This window comes from Coffea arabica, chromosome 8c, assembly GCF_036785885.1.
Source record: "Coffea arabica cultivar ET-39 chromosome 8c, Coffea Arabica ET-39 HiFi, whole genome shotgun sequence".
Classification (NCBI taxonomy): Eukaryota; Viridiplantae; Streptophyta; class Magnoliopsida; order Gentianales; family Rubiaceae; genus Coffea; species Coffea arabica.
In genome coordinates, this window is record NC_092325.1 from 44,855,688 (window position 1) to 44,878,042 (window position 22,355).

Sequence of the window (22,355 nt, forward strand, 5' to 3'; positions counted from 1 at the left end):
TAAACTCATCAAACCCTTCCGGCTGAAGAGAAGGCAATAAAAGAAGCCAAAGGACCAAAAGCTAATCAATCAGAGGGATTAAGGGAAGGGAGATGCCGAAACGTTAGATCTGACGGCGTACAAGCTTTGAACGTGTCAATTGGTAAATTTCCATTTTTCTGCTGCATTGTCCATTTTGTTAAAATAAAATTGACAAGATGTTAAGATGGGCCCCCATATTTCTGAAAATTTTCCGTTCAGTCCTTGAGGTTTAAAAATTAAAAAGTTTATCCCTCATCCGGCAACTATATGCTACATTAGTCACAACTCACAAAACCCCACTCCATTCATATTATATTTTCAAACATAAAACTCCATTCATATTATGCAATGAGCGGAGTTAATGTTAATATTTTCGACAAGAAAGATGCGTTGTTTGATTTCTATTTCATATTTATTCAAATAAATGTTATTGTTAAAGACAGATAATTTTTAATTGTATCATTAACATATTTTTCAATAATCTTTTTATTTTACATATATCACATCAAAAAATAGTTATAATATTTTTAAAAAAAAATTATCTCAAATAATCTACTATCCAAACACGTTTTGTTGGCATTATAACTTAAATCAAACGGTTTAAATATATTAAGGACCAAATTTCTTTCATTTTAAGTGTGAGGGACTACAACATTAGTTTAGGAAATATGAGGGATCTCTTTATCAATTTTGCCTAAATGGCAAAGGAAAATTCCGGCATTCGGTTTCGAGTTTCCAGGGTTTTCGGCCTTGAGCTGCCTACGCTCCAAAACCCTCCTCCTTTCCTTAACCCCTCTTCCCCACTGTCTCTCCCTTTCTGAAAGGCATATCAACCATTGCATAGGAGAGAGGGGAAGAGAGGAAACTTTGCTTTATATCCAATCCAATTTGTAGTCATGTCGGCACCCGAAGCTCCGGTTAATTATGTCGGTGTCGCCCGATCCTCCGCTGCCTTCCGCCTCATGAAGCAGATGGTATTGAATCTTCCTCTTTCTGGACTACGGTTACGAATTTATGCATATATAGATACTTATCAACGTGTATTGAATCGGATTACACAATTCCGATTTACTTGTTTCATTTGCCATTTTTAATGGATTTCTATTTTGGGGGTCTTAGAGTTGTAAAGCAGAAGTTTAAATCTTAATAAACGAATGTTGTTAGGGATGGGAAGAAGGAGAAGGCTTGGGCAAAGATAAACAAGGGATCAAAGGATACATCAGGGTTAAGAACAAGCAAGATACTGCGGGTTTGTATCTTTTTTTTTTCCCCTTATTCTCCCAATTATTGCTAATCTCATTCTACCTATTTGCTTTTTATTGTTTGCTAGGCAATTGATGTTGCCAAGAAATCCTTCTGTTTTGCACTTGAGCTGGGTTTCCATCTGGAAATATATACTAAATGAAGCCCAAATAGAGTTTGGAGCATTTTTAACTACGTACTATTTAACTTTGTGAATTTGATAGGTATTGGAACTGAGAAGCCAAATAACTGGGCATTTGATACCACTCAGTTCGATAACATCCTCAAAAAATTAAAAGTGGTAATTTTGGGACCTTTTCTCGAACTTATCTTTTTTCTTAGTTTTGATTTCATATGATCATTTTTCCGCTAATCTTATTCTTAATTGACGTGGCAGCAAGCAGCTAATGTCATGAAGGACGAAGGTATGACCAAAGTACAGTAATTCACAGTCATATTTAATCATGACACAATAATAGTAGTGATTTTAGGAGTCTTTTGGGTGGACATAACAGGTGAAGGAGAAGATGAGGCAGAAGCAGATGCAATTTCCAAGAGCTCCAGTGACAATCAGGATAAAGAAGTGAAGGTTACTCGGCCTCAGGGAAGGTAAATACATTGTAGCTGATTATAAACTGAAATGTTAGGTTGTGAATTTTTTGCAGTAGAGTAATCTTTTGTTCATTTCTACTACTGTTAGATACAAGAAAAGAGAGAGGGGGAAGCATGTTCAAGCCTATTCTTCTCAGGATCTTGAAGGAATCCTTGTAAGTAGTACATCCTCTGTATGGTACCGTCAGGTTATCCATGGTGGTGTTTCCTTATATTTGGTTGGTATGAGACTATTTTCTATATACATTAATCTTACGTTGCTTTTTCTCTTTGATAGTTTTACAATCGCTTTATACAAACTCCTGCACATTTGGTTCTCATTTTTTATAAATGAACTTTGTGTATAAGCCGGAGGTGATTATCATGTCTGCTGCCAGACTGGCATTGTTCATTTTGAGCATTTTACTCTGCTCCATCTCTTGGGGATGATAGAACTTTTATTGCTCCTGATGAAAATTACTTTACTTCAATGCTAACTGAGAAGTGTGTTTCTGATGAACCTTGATGTGGTCTCTTTCCTTTGATTGTATTATTAAGTTAAATTTGTTGTATTCTACATTCTCTTAGTCTTTGATTTTGAACTTGATGGTTGATACGCTAGGTATCCAGTGTTTCTGTTTCATCTTCAAATTTATGTGGCTTGCATTGCCAGTTCATTTTGCTTGCTTGCTTTGTAGGTCAAAAGGGCAGTTTCTCCTATTCCACATATAGAGGAGGATGTAGCTAACTCAGAGGAGGATGTGGCCAACTTAGTGGAGAATGTGGCTAACTTAGTGGAGAATGTGAAGAGCCACATACCGGATAGTGAAGGTAATGCTCGATCCACATTATAGATCTTGAGAGTTACCATTATCGTAAACCTTGATGTTTGTCACATTACAATTGTGTAAGTGCATGCTTTTGGCTGATGGCTGATGCAGTTAGAACTTTTAATGCTCCAGACTACCATGTGCTGAATGAACTGACTGCCTTCTTGCGCTGCTGTTATCTGAACTTTTCTATGCTGTATGAATTAGATTATGCAGCTTTTCTGCAGTTTGTAAATGAGCTAGATCTGACATATGCATATGGGTCCAAGCAGATCCTTGATCTTTCTGATATGCTATATCGAACTAGCATATAGAATTTAGATTTTTGGAGTAATTTTTAAATGCTGAAGTCTTGCAGTAGCTCTGCTCAATGTGATGAAAAATATTCCGCAATGAGGAGACGTAGGTTTTGGTTTTTTGCTGGTTTCTGGGCCACATGCGAATTTGCAAGTCATTGGTTTGTAGTTTCGATTAGTATGATGGAATATTCTTGGTTATCTCTCTGCATTAACTGGGTCTAAAGGCAGGGGATATAGATAAGGATCTTCATTTTAACTGCATGAGTTGACTTCTGTCCTCTGGGATTTGCTTTATCAAATTGCTTGACTAGTAGTTTGGTTTTGATAACTTCTTCTAATCATATTAAAGAAGCGCACTCAACTGGCCCACTTTTATAAGCACACATGTGCTGTCTGCTTAAATTTAAAGTAAAAAATAATTGATTTTTCTAGAGAAGTGAGTGTCATAGAAAAAGTCAATCTTATTTATGAAGACATAGTTGTAAATATTTATTTGCTTCAGCAAATGGTAACACTTGTAAATTTTCGACGTTAATAACTTCTGCAGATTGGATATTCATATTTGAATGTTTGCTTGGTAAATGTCATAATGTATTTCCTGTTTTCATTTGGGTTTTCATTAGTGCATTTTTTAGCACCTTTGGCTGCTAAATGGTGTTTTACCCGTCACTGCATTATTATTGTATATCTGATCATAATCATCTGAGGAACTGTCCAGTACAGATGAAAACTGTTTCAATTCTCAGCATAAGCTCTTCAGTGAACAAACTACTGTCTATGCAGGGAAAGCAGATCAACATTACCAAGTAGTTTCACCTGAATGGTGGGGTTTCAAAAGAGGATTTGTTTCTGGTGGTTTTCTTGGAGCTGAAGCTCGGAGAAGGAAGGCCATAGAAAGAACTCAAAATGGTGATCAAAGGACTGCATTCCATGAAGAGGATCAAGAAAATCTTTATAAACTCGTCCAAGTATGTGTTAATTTTATTAATCAAATAAAGAATTTGCCTTCTTTTGCCAGGGGAATGTTAATGTATCATGCTTTTTGCAATATCCTTGAAGCTCTAAATAGAAAGTAGCTGGCTGTTGATATATTGATTACATGTCTATAAGCGAATAATAGACATTCTTTGTAGGGAAACCAGGAAGTTACTAAGTTTGACGTCTTTCACTGCAGAATAAAGCTACAACTGGGAAGCAAGGGCTTGGTATCAAAGACCGAACAAAGAAAATTGCTGGTTGCTACTTCCAGGGAAAAAAGACTTCATTTGACGACAGTGATGGTGAGGAATCCACAGAATCCCGTTCTTCTCCAAAAAGAAAACATGATGAATTGTCAGAGGTAGCAAATGATTGTAATTCAAATGTGAAGCTGAAAAAGTTATGCAGACAACTTATCAAGCAGGTCTATCTCCCAACAAGGCAAACTGATCCAAGATTCTTCTTGTTCTCTTGCTAATTGATTTCCTGTGGCAGGCACCTGGACAGTCATTGAAGCTGAAGCAACTTAAAGTTCTTATTGATGAGCACTCATCAGACGTGTTCTCTAACTTCTCTTCTAAGAAAGAAGCACTTGCTTTTTTAAAATGCAAGGTATGACTAATGTGGCACTTTTTTGATGAATCATTGTTAGCTTACTTGCTAATTGGTTTCGTTGTGTTTCTAGTCAGATTTGTATTGTCCGTTTTAAGTTGACGTTAACATTTTGTTTGTTGCTGCAGCTTCAAGGCAGTGACAAATTAGTTGTTGAGGGAAAAAGAGTCTCTCTATCCGTGAAGAAATGGTGAAAAGTTAGTTTTGACCCGATTTCAGATGCATGTAACGTTATGTACATTGGTGCTGAGACTAGTTGGATGGTAGGAACATTTTGCAAGTGGTTCCTCATTTATTTTTAATCTTTTTTGTACACCTCTTTTTAGTCCTTAATTTCAGCCGCCACACAGTATGGAGTTTAGTTTTTTAGGCATACAATTGATGGCTGGGAGATAATTGCATTTTTTCTAGTTATATGAAAATTGATCCGATTGTTTACTGCTTCTGTTGGAACGTAGTTCTAGCCACATTATCTACGCCTACAGAGGTTTATTATCCTGTTGTCTGCGGGGTTAACTGTTGGCGTTTGCTTGAAGGAAACATCTTTGGCTGCTTTAAAAGGTCTGTTAATGTTGTTTAGATGCCAAGAATTTGCAGCTAAGAAACTGGGTTTCATAATCTAGTGGAGAATGGAATGCGTGCGCTGGTATGAACGCATTTGGGATCTTTTTTTTGCTAAAACGTCTTAGAAGTTTGCATGATAGATTGGAGACTTCAGCAGCCAATAGGAGCAAAAAAGAGCGAAAATTATTTACATGCTACAAATTTAGCTTCATAAACCCTACTGTTTTAAAAAAAAATTTATGTGAATATACAAAAGGAGTGGTGACTGGTGAGTTTCATGCCATATTAGTAAACTAGTATACTATGAATGGGAGTGTATGAAGCTAAAATTGGGCATAAATCCCAAAGAAATGGAAAAAAGACATAGTCGAGTTCCTACATGCTGTATTGCTGTGGATGCTACGAATAGAAGGCCATCGTAGCCGACCCAGCGGGGATAATGGATAATGCGCTGGCAAGAAAATGGGAATCACCGGTGTTTTGTTCCCAAGAATGCAGCTCTTTTTGGCTAAGATTCGAATGCATAAAAGCTTGATAGTCTACCATACTAGATATAATTGGCTTGCACAATTTTGGTTGCCAAGTACTTTCCCAGAAATTCATATCCATGGAAGTACAGAGCTTCAATTTCTGCTCTCCGGCCACTTTCAACCATCGTAGCCAACTCTTCTTTGTAGCTATCCTGCAAAGACGATACACCGAGGCATTAACCTCAATAGTGAAACCATGTACAGGATCTGCATTTTGTCAGGTGATTCACCTGCAATACATCTGAGGACAACAAGCTTTTGGCAATTTGAAGATCCTTAAGCTTCAAATTGATTAAAGATTCTTCAGGGGCAAGTTGACTTATGTCATCCATTCTCATGCCTAGCCACTTCACGTTGCAAGCTGATATAAAGGAGATAGAGAAAGGCATAAATAAATTGGATTCCAGCACCACCCAAAGTGCATTTGGTGCAATGCAATCATCTGTGTAAATAAATTACCATATCTGTAAGCCTCCAGGCCCATTCCTATGCTTCCGAATTTGTAGGTGCACAGTATTGCTAATCCCGCAGGATTCCTTGCAAAATTTGATTGAGCAAGTTCTTAGGTGATTAGTGACAAAAAATGCAATGATGTGTAATAATGCTAAGTTATCGATACCAGTCAACGAGCCCTAAGATTGGCATTTCAGGAAATGCTCGACTCATTCGATGGAGAAAGAACCTGCTTGACAATCAGAATGTGAAGGTGACGTCCAACGCACTTCAATTTAAATCAAAAGAACTCACTTGAAAAATTGTTCGATTTAGCTACCTTGTAGCGATGTCTGGATATCCTTTGGCTGTAATGAGAATGCTCGGAATTTGATTGAATACACAGTCCTCGGCCAGCCTCTGGAATATAGCATGCTGAAAAACTGCAGCTCTGTCAACAGCTGATTGGAGGAAATAGGCTGAAGTAATCATAAACAGAAGTAAGAAAAAACCTTCTCCACTACAATTATATAACGAGCATCCGTCTTCATGATCAATTTCTCTAACAAATTCAGGTTCCCTGAAATAGCATAACCAGAAGATCCACAAGTAGAGCAATCCACTGCTTCCTTGTTTGGCTCCTGCTCAGTGAAGCAAGGGAAATATATACAGTAGTCATCGCTGAGTGGATAGAACTGTCTTAACACTTGATAACGGATACATGAAATAATTCCACTGAAATTCAACCAAGATGGAAAGTGCGAGAGACAACATTCAACAAATGATAAGTACTATGAAGCGACACAGTTGAAGGGCCAACAATGCAAGAAATCCCAATTTGTAAATAATAAAAGGCATGACACTACTGAGGATTGAAGGGGGCAAAAGATTATAAAAAAAAGAGGGGGGGGGGGGGGGGGGGGGGGGGGGGGGGCTATTGTTATGCATTACTCTCCAATTATCTAAGGTTAAAAGCAAGAGTTGACAAGAAGTGTGCCTGCAGCAATAGGCGGCCAGCAACCGCTCCTCTGCCAGATGCCATAATCCCAAGGCTGAAACGACTGCATCGAAGCAATGCCACTAAATCTGTTTGGCAACAAGTCCCAAACATTATATTTTAACCCAGATAAATTATAGATGAAGTGCTGCAGACATTAACAATAATAACATGTCAAAGATACAAAATGCAATTTAGGATTGACCTTGGATGGTCCCGTTGACCTGCAATTGAGAAGGGAAATAATCTGGTGAATCGCAAAGCAACTTGTAGAATAACTCTCTCTGAGTCACTCTTTTCTCCTGAAGCAGTATCTGGTAACACATCTTCATCACCATCCACACTTCATTCCAAAAATTCCAAAACTATAAGAACTCTTAATTTTTTTTTTTTTGAAGAAAATGTAAAAACAAGAGATCATTGCATTTAAATAGTCGGCATAATTTTATTCATTTTACCTCTGACGAAGGATTTGGCACTATTTTCTCTCATCAAAGACCGCTTGCAAAAGGATTGAGATAAGAAAATCCAGGATACATCCGTTAATAATCCGCGACTCACTCTGCTATTGCTCGACTTTCTACTAATCTGTTTAAATTTTTCCGCGAATTAACTATAATGAGATACTGAAAAAAGATTTCTTCCTTCTTCTTCTGCTTTTTCATTTGAATGTCTAATTCCGTACAATTAATTTGTAATTTTCCATAATGTAATGTCATGAAATATGGAAACAGAGCATGAGATGAAACCAGAGGAAGATCGGAGATTTCAGGCGTCGGAGCGTTCAGAACTTTTAAGAAATTGAGGACTGCAACTTCAATTCTAGCTCGAACCTGAAACAAAACCAACAAAAAAGAAAAAATAAGGAATTAATGTCAATATACGACGTAAAGAAACACATATAAGCTAAGAGTGTAGATGTGATTTATGCAATGGATACCTCCGGGGGAGAGAGAATATCGGCGTAGCAGAGGCTTTGATCGGAGAAGAAAATGGAGGATTTCCAGAGCTCTTCCATTTGTCAGATGATTTCAAATTTGGGGATTCTGCGCGCGCAAATGGGTGATTTGTACTAGAGCGTGTTTAGGCGGCGTGGGCCAGTGGACGCAGAAGAAATTGGATCAAATTAGGACCCAAGGTGATCTGAAAAGGTTACGACGCGAGCTGTGGACTGAGCCCAAATACACCTTTGTCTTCTTTTTTTTTTCTCTCTTTTGAAAGAGTATTATTATATAGATTTTTTTAAACCTTTTTTTTTTTCAGTAAGAGAGAGGTCGGATTAGAAAAAATGAGAAGGGAAAAAGGAGAAATTGGAATCAAATATCTCTCGTTCCTAAAATTTTTCAATTTCAACCATTAAACCAAAGTTTCCTCAGCTACTATATAAATTATTGTTACACAACAATTTGCTCATCCAACAAAAAAATATGTTATTTACATGAACTAGAAATGACAAAAATATGTTTATGTATATATCTATTAGTATTTTGTCTATAAATTTCAGGGACAACACTCATGATTCTGCCGACATACTTTTGTAGCGTTATAATTATGTAGATTTTTTTTTCCCATCGTCATATTGTTGAACTGATAATTACTTGTAATTTTACAGAAAAAATTTGAAAAGGCCAAATCTTTTTAGTGTCGTGATTTTATTACTTTGCCATTCTCCATGCGGATTGTGATAAAGGATGGAATACAATCAAGGCAATGACGGAGAAAACGCAGCAAGCGGGTAAGACTATACTATGCATACGTACATAGGGCAATAAAATTTTTGGGCAGCACTCAATAAAGGTGATGGTTTTGACCGGGGAAAAAAAATGTATATAGATAGATGATGCACAACGGATCTTCTGTCTCACATTCTGTGCCATTCTCTGTCCCACTTTTTATTATATTGCTATTTTACCTTCATAAACATCATGTTTTAGTTCTTTTTTGTTTCCTTAAGATCCAATAACTATTAATTCAGTAATACACAAAATTTAACAAACTCAAAAAATCAAAATGCATAAAAAATAAAATCTTTTATGCATTTTTTGCTGTATTTTTTAATTTTCTATTATATATTATTTTTTTGAAGCTATTGTATTTATTTTTTACTGAATTAATATTTATTGGATCTTAAGGAAATTAAAAAAAAATTAAAACATGATATTTATGAAGGAGAAATAGTAATATAATAAAAAATGGGACAAAGAATGGTACAGAGTGTGAAACAGAAGATCCGTTGCGTAGATGATGGGACGGTATTACTACGAAAATGTCGCAACTGAAATTTTCTTCCGAAGTAGGGAGGGAGGGGCCTCTAGCCCAGCTAAAAATCCACGGTTCCTTTCTTTCTTCTTCCCCCCCCCCCCCCGCCCCCCCTCTTTTCTGGACTAGACTTCCCTGCATGCATGGGTCAACAAAATGCATATCCGACTATTCAATTCGTCACTAAATTGGAATATGAGTGCCGTACGAGAAACTTTAACCGATAGACACGGGTGGGTTGAAGAAATGACGGTATAATTTCTCAAGTCTCCGCTCCAATCCCTTAAACATCTTCCCTTTCTTTTCTTTTGGTCACACAACCCATCATAATTTAGGTGCGTCTGATAAAATTAAAATATGAAATTTGAAGTCTTTTAAATTTATCTATTAAGTTTTTGAATTATTATGTACCAAATCTGATACTTTTGAACGTATATTTTATTAAGTGACGATAAGTATAACTTATCACTTATTTTTTGAAACAAATTTTATGTAAAAAATTCAGTATCACTTAATTAATTTAAATATTCTATTTTTATTATTAAACGCGTCTAAATATATTAAGATATGAATCTATTAATTTTTAATTTTAAATACTGAATCGGGTTGTTGTTTCAAACAACGGAGTCCCTGATAGGTGTTAGTACACAAAAGGTGGCTTTGACCTTTTCTGCTAACCTAACATTGACCTTTGAATAATAAATAATTAACTGCCTCCTAAACTCACAAGCATATATATTCGGCAACTACGTAAGCGTTCAATAATTTGATTGCCATTGTAATAATTTCTGTATTGAATAATAATTTATCTGATACCACTTAGTCAAATTTCTTATAATTTTTAATGCCTGTTTAATTTGACAAGACAATGAAATCAAGGTCCATTCGAGCATATTCAGGTAGCATTAATCACCGCCATATCGCGTGCTGCTGCCTCAAGTTATAAGAAAGTAATTTATTTAGTTCGGCTCTTTCATCTAAGAAAGAAAAAACAAATCTTTTTTCTGTTTTAATAGTAGTTCTAAACGACAAAAATTATATAAATTGAAAGTCCAATTCAGGCCGACATGTCTCGAAACAAATTCTTTATATAAAAAGAAACTAATAAAGTTGTTGATTTTTTTTTTTTTTTTTAAAAGTAAACGAAAGCATGCCTCGGCCTTGGGCCTTAATCAAAAAGTCCACACTCGGGTGAAGGATTAAAAAGTGCCTACTTTACTTTAGCAGTGTAAAATTTTGAACGTGGAAGACCGACTTGATGTGAAGCATGGCTTTTTATTAGCAAACGACGCGGTTTTGTAATGATCTTTTTAGAATGGCTAGCTAGCTTACGCCGTTTGGCCATTCAGTCCCCATATCCAAAGCCAGTAGCTATCAACATCTTTGGCCTATACGGCTCTATCATATAAGTAGTTACATGTATAGATATGTAGAAGAAGAGCAGGGGCATGGTGATAGTAGTGGATTAATAAGGCCAAAGGAGAAGACTGGAGAAGGGGGCTGTGGACTGTGAAGTGAGGAAAGGATGATAGCAAATCACAATACGAACATGCATAATTGGACGACGAAGACGGTGATGGTCCCGAAAAGTCCATTCCCCCCCTTTTAGTTCCCGGTATTTCAGGTAACGCCATATTCTTCCCACTACTAGGAGTCATTTTTTCAAAGTTGATCGGTTGAGGAGTCGGTCGTGGCATTGCCTGCCGGTCACCCGTGCTGCTGGTCTGGTCAGCTTAGCGAGTGAGAATACATATGCAAGTTGCAAGCATGCAGTACTAATGTCAAATCCTTTCACAATAGCGGTTTGGGATCTTGTTTATGCACAGGGACGTTGCCGTCAAACTGTCCCATTTCCATCATCAACAATTTGCATGTTAAGGTTGATCTCTGTGTGTGTGTGTGTATATATATATACATATGTGTATGTATGTATGCGTATGGCTAGGCCAAATTTGGTTTGGAATCATAAATTCACTTGCTGTAATTTTAATGTTTCATGCAAAATTTTCTTTGATATGTCACTAAAATCATTGAAGATCCAACGCAGAATCATGCACCATTAATTAACATGTGTTAATGTGATTCTCTGATGATTTCAGTGACGCTGTGCATTTTAGAGACAAGCCATGATTTGTAGCTTTTAATTTCCTTTCTATATCAACCGAAAAAAATAAAAAGAATTGGGTACATGTGAAGTTGTTGATGTAGATTTAACATTATGTATATTAGCAGGGGCGGATTTAAAGTGGGGGCACAGGCCCCCACTGCCCTCCTTAAATTCCTATAATACATCTATAATTTTGACATAATTTTAAAGGTACTTTCAGAATTTTTTTTAGAAAAAATGTGAAAGAATGAGTCACAAAATTTATATCATTCACTTTCCTCTTCTAGTTCTCATTTTCCCACCAACAGGGTCAAGTACCAATTATATCAGTCATTCCTTTTGGTCTCCACTCCGCAAATTCCCTTTACTCCTGTAGTCCCCCATTTTCCTTCACAACCGGCTCCTCTTCTTCCGCACCCAAGCCAACTACTTTTTCTTTTTATCACTTCATCCAATTATCATTTACTTCCTTTGTCCCCACTCCCCAATTTTCTTTTCCTCATCTGGCTCTCGGTTGTCCCCACTCCCCAACATACATAAGAGAGCCATTTTTTTTTCACAACCAAAGCTTGTTACTCTTTCTTTTAATCACTTCATCCTATTTAGAAATTGCACCAGAATCAATTGATCTTCTAAGACTTGGGTCCGTCACATTTTGCAACTCTTTTCACCAACTTTAGGAGACCATCAAAATTAGATTCTAAACAATTACTTCTTATTATTATTATTTTAAATTTGTTTGCAAATATATTTCTAGAGCATGAGACTATTACTGTTTTAAAGAAATTTGAAAATTGATTAGTTAATGTAATAACTAATCAATGGGTTATTTGATAAATATTTTAACTTGTGAAATGGTAATTTTATGCATGAGACTTTTTTTTTTTTGCTTAAAAAATTAGAAAAAGAGTAGATAAAAAATTTTAGTGTTATTTTTGCCCCCATTAAGATTTTTTTCTGGCTCCACCCCTGTATATTAGAAACAAAATGTACATACAAAATTGAATATGTACCCAAAAAAAAATATCTTAGGCTCTACTTGGGTTTTTTTTTTCCAAATATTAGTTATTCAAATATAATGCTATAATAACATACCCTAAAAATATTTTAAATACTTCTCAAATGCACCTAACAAATGTACAAAAAATTAACTTAAAAAAAAAAATCTCGCCACCACCTGTCATCCTCCCTCCTTTCCTCCTCTTCCCCCTTTTCTCCTTCTTCCACCTCCTCGTTCCCCGCCACAACCCCTTCTCACTTCCTCCTCCTCTGTCCCTCTTGGGATGATCTTTAATTTTTTTTTTAAAAGACACCCTAAAAAATTTAAAAACACCCCAAAATATATAATGCAAGAATTATAGTTTTTCAAATACAATATCATATAAAATTTTAAAAAGTATCTTGAAAAACACTTGATTTATACGCAGCCTAATGTTTTGGCACCCTCCTTGCTGACATAATCGTGATGTGAATATAATCTAATGAAGCTACTTTTGTTAGTGTACCATTATACATTTATCATTTCTAGTCTAGTCCTGTTAGGCAAGTCAGCAAATGAGAACTAAATGGAGCTGGAACTTAGAATGGACAATGAGATACAGCCTGTTCTTTGGTTCCCCCCTTTGACATTTTAACAAGGTCAACCCCATACAACGACTGATTCTTCGTATGTGTGCGTGTGAAATATGAACTACAAAGGTAGGATCCTTAGTCCTTAGCACTATAAAAATACAACACACTTCAGTTTCCTCTTTTAATATCCGTCCCCATAAGCGAAGTCAGCGCCACCAATCTGCTTCTCGGTTTCTTTCCGAGCATAATACACAACTAGCAATAAACTAAGTAGTTCAGATAATTATGATGGCAGACTTTGGGAGCTTGGAAGATTGGGGTTTGCAAGCCATAGTTAGAGGATCTACCGGTTATTATTGCAATACTTCTGCGACTGGCAGCAGTACCGAGCATCTAACTTCTTGTTATGGTCTATTGGACACCCCGAAAGATGAACATCATGGTCTCCTTCTCAGTTTTCCTGGTCCTTTCGAGACTGCAGCCATGTTAACCGATGAATTACAAGATCTTTACAAGCCATTCTACACCGTTTCGCATTCTTCACCTGCACAAAATAGCCCAGTAGGCCCAACTACTCCATCTGATTCCGTTTCTGTCTGCAAAGAAACGAAAGAAGAACCTGAAGAAGTTCATCAGCAGAAAGTAAAGGTTCACGGGGACCAACCTCCTGCTGCTACTGCAACCTCAACCTACATGCCAAAATACAAGAGAAGGTTAGTAAATACTTGTAGCTTGTTCATTCCCTGGATAGCCATGAGTATTCGTTAACTACTTGCTCGATTGATTATGCTGATTGACTTGTGACATCATGTTTCGTTGGTTTTATCAGGAAGAATCAGCAAAAAAGAGTTGTGCTCCAATCAACAGCCAAAGATCTCTCTTCTGATATGTGGGCTTGGCGCAAATACGGGCAGAAACCAATTAAAGGCTCTCCCTACCCAAGGTATAATTTCTCCCTGTAGTAAATGTCAACTTAATATCTAGCCGGCGATGCATATGCTTTCAGGGTAGGCAATTGCAACCCCCAACCCGGCCCCCTCAAGTTTTAGAATTTTATATAAAAGGGTTAAAACTTTGCAATATTTTCAGTGTTTCATCTTATTGGCCCCTTCTCCGTCCATTTTGTAAAAGCACATTGACCCTTTCAAATTAATATACAAAGTTCACACCTTTATATTAATTTTCTTTTTAAAATACATAAAATTCTCTCATCTATGTGAAAATTTTGTAAAAATCACTTGGCTTATGTATCACTTGATAGCTTTTAAACTTAATCAAAAGTGTGATTTCATGGTAAACACAAGGATATACAATAGTCCACGAAGATGAATCTTAATTCCATTACAATTTTTTAAGTTGATAATTGCCACTCTAGCAATAGGATCCTAATTCTACCATCGTATGTAGCATCTAATTTTCATTGCCGTGTAAGTGTAAAAGTAATTTGTATGAAGACGTGTTATACAAATACACGTACATGATGACATCTAGCTAATATCTCTTTTCCATGAACCTATACATACCTATCTCTTCATTCTTTTCAGCTTTTGAGTATTTGATTTTATGGGTTTTATTTCATAAACGTTGAACTTAGCTATGACTAAACTACATACTATTTTGATGTTGAAATAAATAGGAGCTACTATAGGTGTAGCAGCTCAAAAGGATGTATAGCTAGGAAGCAAGTCGAACAAAGCTGCACGGATCCGAGTATATTTGTCATAACCTACACGGCGGAGCACAATCATAGCCAGCCAACCCGCAAGAATGCTCTTGCTGGTACCGTCAGGCACAAGTTTTCTACTACAAAGACCCCTACCGGTAGCAACTCGAAAGCAGCCAAAAAAGGAAATTCCGGGGGATGTTCTCCAAACCCCGGCTTAGTTTTATCCTCGCCAGAAGCCCGTTTGCTTGCAGACGAAGAAGAATCTCAGGAAAGAAATATAGAAAGAGAGATAAAGGATGAAAATGATGGGCAAATAGTTGATGTGAAGCCTGATAACGGAGTTTTAATCCCAGAAGTTATGTTTGATGATGACTTCTTTTCGGGCATATGCGACTGGAATGCATTTATGTCAGAATTGGGTGATGGCCATCGTTTAGCCGAAACCGTTTCCTCTGAGTCTGACCGTCTAAAGCCAATCATACCAGTATAATTACTCTGTTGGGGAAATCAGATACTACTATTTAAATGTTTTTTTGTCATTTTGTAAAGTGAAAAATACTTAGTAGTAGTGTAACTGATATCATCTATACGCCAAAAAAAAAAAAAAAAGTGTAGCGCAAGAAGTTGATAGCTTGTAATAAATTGCTTTTTTCGTCTGGATTTTTTTTTTCTTTGGGGGCTTTCGCGTATGTACTAACACTGTAGTAAAGTAAGTTTTAATGTGTAAATATTTTCTGGTACAACGATTTGTAGTCTTTTCTGGATTCTGTCTGGAGATCACTTCAAATCCAGGCATCGGCATATTCAAGAAAAGCAGCTCCAAAAAAAAAAAAAAAAAGCAACGCCAGAAACACCACGCTCGTTCAACAGCTGGCAAGTTTTGGGTGGTAATTTACGAGGTAATCCACAAGTTACTCAATGACTATATAATATAATAAAGCTTGCGGTTGATCATTTCATAGATTTCAATTATGAAATTGGTTTACCAAATTTGCGAGAGAAAATTTTGAGTTCCTGCCGGGGCATGTCGTAGCTCTAGTCTGGAACTGCATGCCTAAACATATATAAGATGATGAAAGTAACTCTCCCTCTCCGGTCAAATTCCATTTTGACCCCTTATGTTTACTAGTTAATTAAATTCACTCCCTTATACTTCACCCACGTTAAGCACATTTGACCCCTCACGTTCGAGAGAGTTTTGAATTTATGTCCTTTGTATCTGATACAATAAGTTCTAAAAAATTTTTTTTTTGAAGTACGCAAGTAGTATATATAGTACTTAAACTTTATTAAGCATGAAGCCTTTTTTTTTTTTTGTGATAATGATTAAGAATGGAGCCTTTGATCCCGTGATTGTGGCTGTAATTAATTAATGCTAGTATAGATTACATGACTTGCAAAAACTCTTCCTTGATCTGGCCAAGCAAAGCAGCCACTGATCCCACAAAAGCAGCATTCATGTAAGTTGTTGGCTCCAAATGCGAGTAGTCTGATCTCAAGTCGTTAAACTGGTCGTTGGAATTGGGGCCGCCAACAATAGCTCCCTCATGAATGTTTGGATTTGGTTTGCTGGAGGAGTACCATGTTGAGGAGCCATCGCTGCATCCCACCTCGGCTGGTAGAACATGAATGGAAGGGATGGATGCACCTCTATGATGCAACTGCGTTGGATATTTGCTGCCGAAGCCAACCATGTATGACATCTTGAGGGGATTGTTTCCAAGAATGTAATCAATCTGCAAAAGTAAATACCATATTAAACCTGTCCGAATTAACAAGATGAGTATATGACATGATTTGGTTGTGAAATGAAAAGGAAAATTTACAGCTTACCTGTGACTTTGCAAATGCTTGGATTTTGGCAGGGGAGAAAATCACAGAACCACATTGGACTCCCTCAGAACCAGCTGCGGTAAGGATGTTGGAGTAATAAAGGAGTACCATGGTAGCACCAGTAGCATATTGCAAATTGCTACTATCTCTCGTGTAAAGAAGACCGCCTGCGTAATCATGGTCAAGGAAATTATGCAATTAATAATGAAGGGCAACTTAATCAATTCAAAGCAGTACCTGGGGTTGTCTTAATCCGCACAGAGCTGCTCCCTGGCATCAATGCGCATACGAAGGAATCAGCACCACTCTTGTAATTCGCCAAACTTGTCGTCCCCAAGAAAAAGTCCTGGAATTTTGATCCAAAATATTGTACCATAAACATAAAACTCCTTTTTATTCGTTTTTTCCCCCTTTAAAGTTAATCTCTTAGTTAAACAATGAGGGATACATTGACAAATATAAAGGTTGTTTTGGTAATACCTTTGCGAGCAACGTCTGAACTCCAGGAAATTTGTTGTCCCAACTGAACTCCGAGACTGCCTGACTCCAACCTTGATTGCTAGATACGTAGTTCAGATAGTAATTTTCTCCACTAGCCTTGTACAGCCAAGCAGCAGCCCACAACAGCTCATCCTTAGCATTATTGATCACTTATTCAGTATCTCATCGTTATGATAATTAGGACTACTTCGCTAATAATTACCTGATACCCCGAGTAAGAGCAGTAGAAAGGGCAGGAACTTTTGTAAGATCCTCGATAGTTGTCAGCAAGCTGAAATAACTGGGGAGAGGAAAAAACAAATCGAGAAGAATGACCAATATTAGATCATGTCAACTTCTCCGACTAGTAGCATTAGAAAAGCATGCAATGCATTCGTGACATATATACGAGATGCTCCATGGACATGTGGCTCGTTTCTATCACACAATTCCTACCACTATATATTGAAAAATTTATCAGTGAGTGATTGGCCTAATTGTATTAACACGTTTATTTAGCGTCCGATTAGATCAAGTTAAAATAATTAATTCCTGTGTCAAGGTAGTCAGTTCTGAGTTAGACTGGCTGGAAAGGAAGCCAAGAATCTGTCTCAGAAGATTAGGCGATGCTTACAAGTTTTGACCGGCTTAGCAGCTGAGCGGAATATTCCGGTTGAGACTCTTTAAAGACAATTGAAGCAGCAGCAAGGGCAGCAGCAGCCTCGGCAGCTACCTCAGTTCCAGGAGAAGTAGGCGTAATCTTGTAAAGGGTTCGAGGAATATCCATGTCTTCTGGGCGTTCCCAACATTGATGATCTCTACTTGCATCTCCCACCTATGTATATACATGTAGCATATCAAATCACCATCGTGGATGCATCCATTAATATATATGTTATACGTATAAAACGTGGCATGAGATTCTGACCTGAGTATAAAGCGTGGTCGCTGAAGTATGCGCTTTTAGTATGAAATCGGTGCCCCAGCGGATTGCCAGGCAGAGGTAGTCAAGCTGGTTGGCGGAAGATATTTCATCTTGGTGTTCAATAGCGGCCCAACTTAGTAAGGTGACGGAAAATGCCATTGGCCATCCAAACTTGACATTGTCACCCGCGTCATAGTACCCTCCTGCCAAGTCCACCTGATCAAATGATCAAGCACATTTTTACGAGTACAAGTTAGTGATCTTCCATAAATCAAGAAATTAAGACAGGACAGAACATGGACGATCAAGTGAAGAAGGGTTATGTATATGAGAAAAAAAATTAATGGTATACATTACAAGTACGTGTGTTTCATACATTTTCAAGCTTGCCATCCGAGAGTGCGGAGTCCCCTCTCCAGTTGACTCGTTGGTCTGGTGGTAATTTTCCAGAGCGTTGTCCTTCAAAGAATAAGATGCTCCTGCTCAGTGCATCTTCGTAGTCATAAGTAGAATCAGAGCATAATTCATCTTTCGTGGCTTGTGCTTTAAGCGGAGCTACGAAGATGCTGAAGCACAACAAAAGACCACAGAGCATAGCACCACAAGACATTTTCTTCATAATCACCTTTTAATTAGTACTGCAGCTAGCTGGTTATTATATATTACTCTATATTTGGCTGCTTGGTTTAGTTATATATATGCTATATGGTGGGTATTTATAGAGAAACTTGATGGCAAGCATGTCTTTCTTATCCAGCATGGTGGGTACTCTTAATAGGAGGTAAAACAGCGAATAAGTCACAGGGACAATCAAGAAAGCTACTTTCACCCTAAAATCGCTTAACAGCATAGCATGGTGATCGAGCTAGCACCTGAGCTTTATATGCCCATGGAATCTCAAATGTTGTCAGCTGTTAAGTATGAGATTGTCCAACCTAGAAATTTCAACTGGAATATGCTTCTAAGTTAAAAAAGTGAGAGATGTAGGTTTGCTGATAAGTCTTTAGTAACTAATCTTAAAAATTCATATGCTCTGCCCATTTCTCGATTTGTGCGTGTCATTCTTGCGCAGGGGCCATGCTAATCTTCCCTGTATCATTCCAATTTTATCTAACGGATATGCTCAATCCCTTAGCAAGTCTAGCACTGCACATTATGGGTGGAAATTCGGAATGGGGATGGCGTGAGAACTGGGAAATGTGGCATAGAAGTCTTGGCCAACCATTATCACGAAGATCACCCTATGAGATCGAGACAAGAACCTACATCAAACCCATTCCTTGACCTTTACTACCCTTCTCCCCCCCAGGAAAAAAAAAAATCGGGAGCAAGTAAAATAAAGAACCCATCCCTTGACATCATTTCTTGGAAACATTTCCACAGGTTACCGTGCTGTACAATTCCACAAGCAATAAACAAGACTCCCGTCAAACAATCTTATGGCCATTTTCCTTGTCCATTTTATGCGTTTATATAAAAATAAAAATTTCATAGAAAATTTCCCATACATCACTTAATTTAGTTTAAAAAAAAGGATTATTGGGATGACAGGGAATAATAAACTAATTTCAGCTTATTAACATTTACATGATTATTCATGTTAAACATGCTGTTCCGATTAAATTATAACTGGATTTAGAATGATCAGTAATTCAATTGTTATGTTTAAGGCCGCATGTGATGCGTAAAGCCTCAAACAGTCCTTTTTGCCTCTAATCTAAAACTATGAATGACCAGATTTAATTTGTTAATGAACGTGAAAGTTACATATATATAGTAGTGTGGAAGAGTAATTTTCACAAGTAAACATGCATGTTCATGTGTGACATAATTTCATGCATTTGCCCATCATGTCTAGAATTGATTTTGTTTTCTTCGGGGGGAAAGGGTTGGGTTCTAACAGTAAATGCTTCCAGCCCAAATGCTAACTTGCATGGCAGAATGGGCACATCCAACCATAAAAGAGACCATGCAGTCTGTGCACGCATGTTATAAAATAATTCGTCTTCATATGATTATGACTAATTGTTGCATGGGGTTTTCACTTCCAGAGGAAGAGACCTAACCTTCATTTGTTGCGGGTAGGAGTGATGATATCTTTTTATGCATAAAGATGGACGCAGCAACCTAATACTCAAAAAGCTAGAAAAAAAGATAGGCATTCTAGCTAGAAAACCATTCGCGATTAGTGCCAGGATAAAAACTCAAAAAATATATACAAAAATCCCAAGAACTTGTATGTGCTGCTCCTCTTTCTTCCTCCAAATTAGTTACCATCTAATTAGCCTTTATTAATTCATGAAGAAATTGGAGGATTTAGAGTGAATCCAGCGATATTCGTTGGTGGCAAGATTTGGGAAGTAATTAAGCAGTTCAATTTTCTAATGCTAAGGGGTGATTTGTTACTCATAAAGTATTTTTTAAGTAGTGAGATCAACCCTTATTGTGAGAACAATAATAGATGCAAGTACACGAGTTAGAGACTATAGAATTTTAATGATTTCAATGTGTATATTTTTATGTTGTATTTTTCTCATGCAGTGTGTCAATATGATCCTGAAATCTTACTCTTTAGTTGGTTAATTTTGTTACGGGGTGTGCATTTTGGTCACCCAAAATTTGATGAGCATAATGACCAATTAAAATGTATAATATATTATTATTGGTAGTGTATAAAATGAATGAATAGAAAGTAAGAGGGCAAATAATTACTGCATCCAAAATTCAATGGGTCATATAGTAATTAACCCTTAATTTGAAACAACAATTTTCAAACCACTAATTTTTTTTTTTTTTTTTTAAAAAAAACTAACTTCTCCAGCATTATTTACATTCTTTTTGGGGGAAAAAATCTTGACTTGCATACGTGCATGAAGGCATCTATTGCGATTTTCTGTCTAATTTTCAATTTGTATAACTATTTTTTCTTTTTTTCGGAGTTATGATTCACGGGACTGCGTTCATAAAAAAGACGCAATCATTTTTCCAAACAACCTTCAACGGCTGGAAGATTGGTTTTAACCCCACGAAACTAGAGTAGTTGTTTAACAAAAACACTGTACTTTTTACCTGATTTCAGCCAATCATCTTGCTCGCTTGATTGATTGATTCATTCTAGACGTCCACTCAATTTATCCTATATCCTCAATCTACTCACCGTCCAAGTGCCAAAGCATAAACTCTACATTCTTTCACATTACTGCTAAGAAGAATATGTTTTGATCAAGTCCACACCACCTCTTCCAGTAGGGCAGTTGAACAGATGATGGTAGGTAATGTAGTTGGGTTTTTCCAAGGGACAAGCCATGCTCTTCAAAAAGGAAACTCCCTCTCATTGTGTTCATAATGCCGTCCAACGCCTGCCTACCTAACACAATCTTCGATCTTGGAACATAAATTCCAAAGAACATTCTTCAGGTCCTCCTCTTGATCCTATAGTGGGCATAGACATCATGTTCATGGAAGAAGGATCGCCGATCGCAGCAGGAAACAATGTTCCATATCTTTTTACCCCCACCCTCTCCTCAACTGCTCCATTGTATCCTCCTTTGCTGATGAACCAATCCATGCAAAGCCCTCAAATTGCTTCAGATATGGACTGGGCTACTATCCTCTCCAGTACTGCAGTTAACTGCGAACAAAAACCAACCTCTCCCTGTTTATCTATGGCATCTAGGAACGCCAGGGAAGGAGATAACCTTGATAAAAACAAAGTGAAACCTGGTAAAACCAAAAAATGTGTTCCACCAAGAATTGCCTTTCATACTAGGAGTACTGAGGATATTCTTGATGATGGATACAAGTGGAGAAAATATGGGCAGAAAGCCGTGAAGAATTGTGCCCACCCGAGGTGAGATATCTTCCTACTTCATTATCTCGAGTATTATTTTCTTAGCTGATCATTTTGGTTTCATGAATGCCGAAAATCTATCATTATTTTGTTCCATTCTAAAGTTTCTCAGAACCCAAAGAAAGATATTAAGATCATAATTAGCTTTGTTTTTCTGTGCTTGAATTGTGAAATAATGAACTGAAGGAGCTACTACCGCTGCACACATCACACATGCAATGTGAAGAAACAAATCCAGCGACTTTCAAAGGACACGAGCATTGTGGTGACAACATATGAGGGCATTCACAACCATCCTTGTGAGAAATTAATGGAGACTTTGAGTCCACTTCTGAAGCAACTTCAGTTTCTTTCCAGATTCTGAAGCCTGACCTCGGGCTAGTGTCTAATGGGGCTGACAGCTAAATGTTCATATATGACAAAGTTAAGCTGTATCAGAACACTGCATGTACAGCAAGCTAGTGTTTGTATATTAAGCACTCGTAAAGATCAAGATCACGCAACTTCAAGTTTGTCTTGATTGACCTTAAGCTTCATGAGTTTATCCCTTCTAGTATTTTTTATTGT

General features: G+C 37.2%; 5 protein-coding genes and 1 non-coding gene across 7 annotated transcripts; 3 read left to right on the plus strand and 3 right to left on the minus strand.

The window, feature by feature from the left end:
• The first annotated feature begins 735 nt into the window (after positions 1-735).
• On the plus strand, positions 736-5,016 carry LOC140013711 (G-patch domain-containing protein 1-like). 2 transcript variants are annotated; one of them, XM_072063621.1, is made up of 11 exons: positions 737-995; positions 1,186-1,270; positions 1,488-1,564; positions 1,661-1,688; positions 1,779-1,872; positions 1,964-2,030; positions 2,553-2,685; positions 3,767-3,951; positions 4,158-4,385; positions 4,457-4,573; positions 4,702-5,016. In XM_072063621.1, exons 1-11 carry the CDS (start codon positions 918-920, stop codon positions 4,765-4,767), a joined length of 1,158 nt encoding a protein of 385 aa, XP_071919722.1. In that variant the 5' UTR covers positions 737-917; the 3' UTR covers positions 4,768-5,016. The 2 variants fall into 2 exon arrangements, with proteins under 2 accessions (XP_071919723.1, XP_071919722.1); XM_072063622.1 differs by lacking the exons at positions 4,457-4,573; positions 4,702-5,016 and having other exon boundaries at positions 736-995; positions 4,117-4,330.
• Positions 5,017-5,390: 374 nt separating this feature from the next.
• Positions 5,391-8,117, minus strand: LOC113703549 (meiotic recombination protein SPO11-2). Its single transcript, XM_027224947.2, has 11 exons — positions 8,037-8,117; positions 7,846-7,929; positions 7,555-7,684; positions 7,302-7,439; positions 7,097-7,185; positions 6,612-6,740; positions 6,440-6,534; positions 6,287-6,349; positions 6,127-6,203; positions 5,898-6,028; positions 5,391-5,819 (listed from the first exon to the last, which is right to left on the minus strand). The coding sequence occupies exons 1-11, from the start codon at positions 8,112-8,114 to the stop codon at positions 5,685-5,687; spliced, it is 1,149 nt and encodes a 382-aa protein (XP_027080748.2). The 5' UTR covers positions 8,115-8,117; the 3' UTR covers positions 5,391-5,684.
• Positions 8,118-13,096: 4,979 nt separating this feature from the next.
• On the plus strand, positions 13,097-15,360 carry LOC140013282 (probable WRKY transcription factor 29). The gene is made up of 3 exons (XM_072062497.1): positions 13,097-13,747; positions 13,864-13,977; positions 14,671-15,360. Exons 1-3 carry the CDS (start codon positions 13,320-13,322, stop codon positions 15,188-15,190), a joined length of 1,062 nt encoding a protein of 353 aa, XP_071918598.1. The 5' UTR covers positions 13,097-13,319; the 3' UTR covers positions 15,191-15,360.
• Positions 15,361-15,964: 604 nt separating this feature from the next.
• Positions 15,965-18,791, minus strand: LOC140013273 (endoglucanase 20-like). The gene is made up of 8 exons (XM_072062488.1): positions 18,315-18,791; positions 17,942-18,154; positions 17,648-17,848; positions 17,237-17,314; positions 17,014-17,166; positions 16,771-16,879; positions 16,534-16,700; positions 15,965-16,436 (listed from the first exon to the last, which is right to left on the minus strand). Exons 1-8 carry the CDS (start codon positions 18,555-18,557, stop codon positions 16,086-16,088), a joined length of 1,515 nt encoding a protein of 504 aa, XP_071918589.1. The 5' UTR covers positions 18,558-18,791; the 3' UTR covers positions 15,965-16,085.
• Positions 18,792-18,964: 173 nt separating this feature from the next.
• LOC140013953 (U6 spliceosomal RNA) lies at positions 18,965-19,068 on the minus strand. Its single transcript, XR_011820805.1, has one exon. It is a non-coding gene; the product is annotated as a U6 spliceosomal RNA (small nuclear RNA).
• A 2,232-nt stretch (positions 19,069-21,300) lies between these two features.
• On the plus strand, positions 21,301-22,291 carry LOC113705567 (probable WRKY transcription factor 43). The gene is made up of 2 exons (XM_027227467.2): positions 21,301-21,788; positions 21,975-22,291. Exons 1-2 carry the CDS (start codon positions 21,391-21,393, stop codon positions 22,150-22,152), a joined length of 576 nt encoding a protein of 191 aa, XP_027083268.2. The 5' UTR covers positions 21,301-21,390; the 3' UTR covers positions 22,153-22,291.
• The last annotated feature ends 64 nt before the right edge of the window (positions 22,292-22,355 follow it).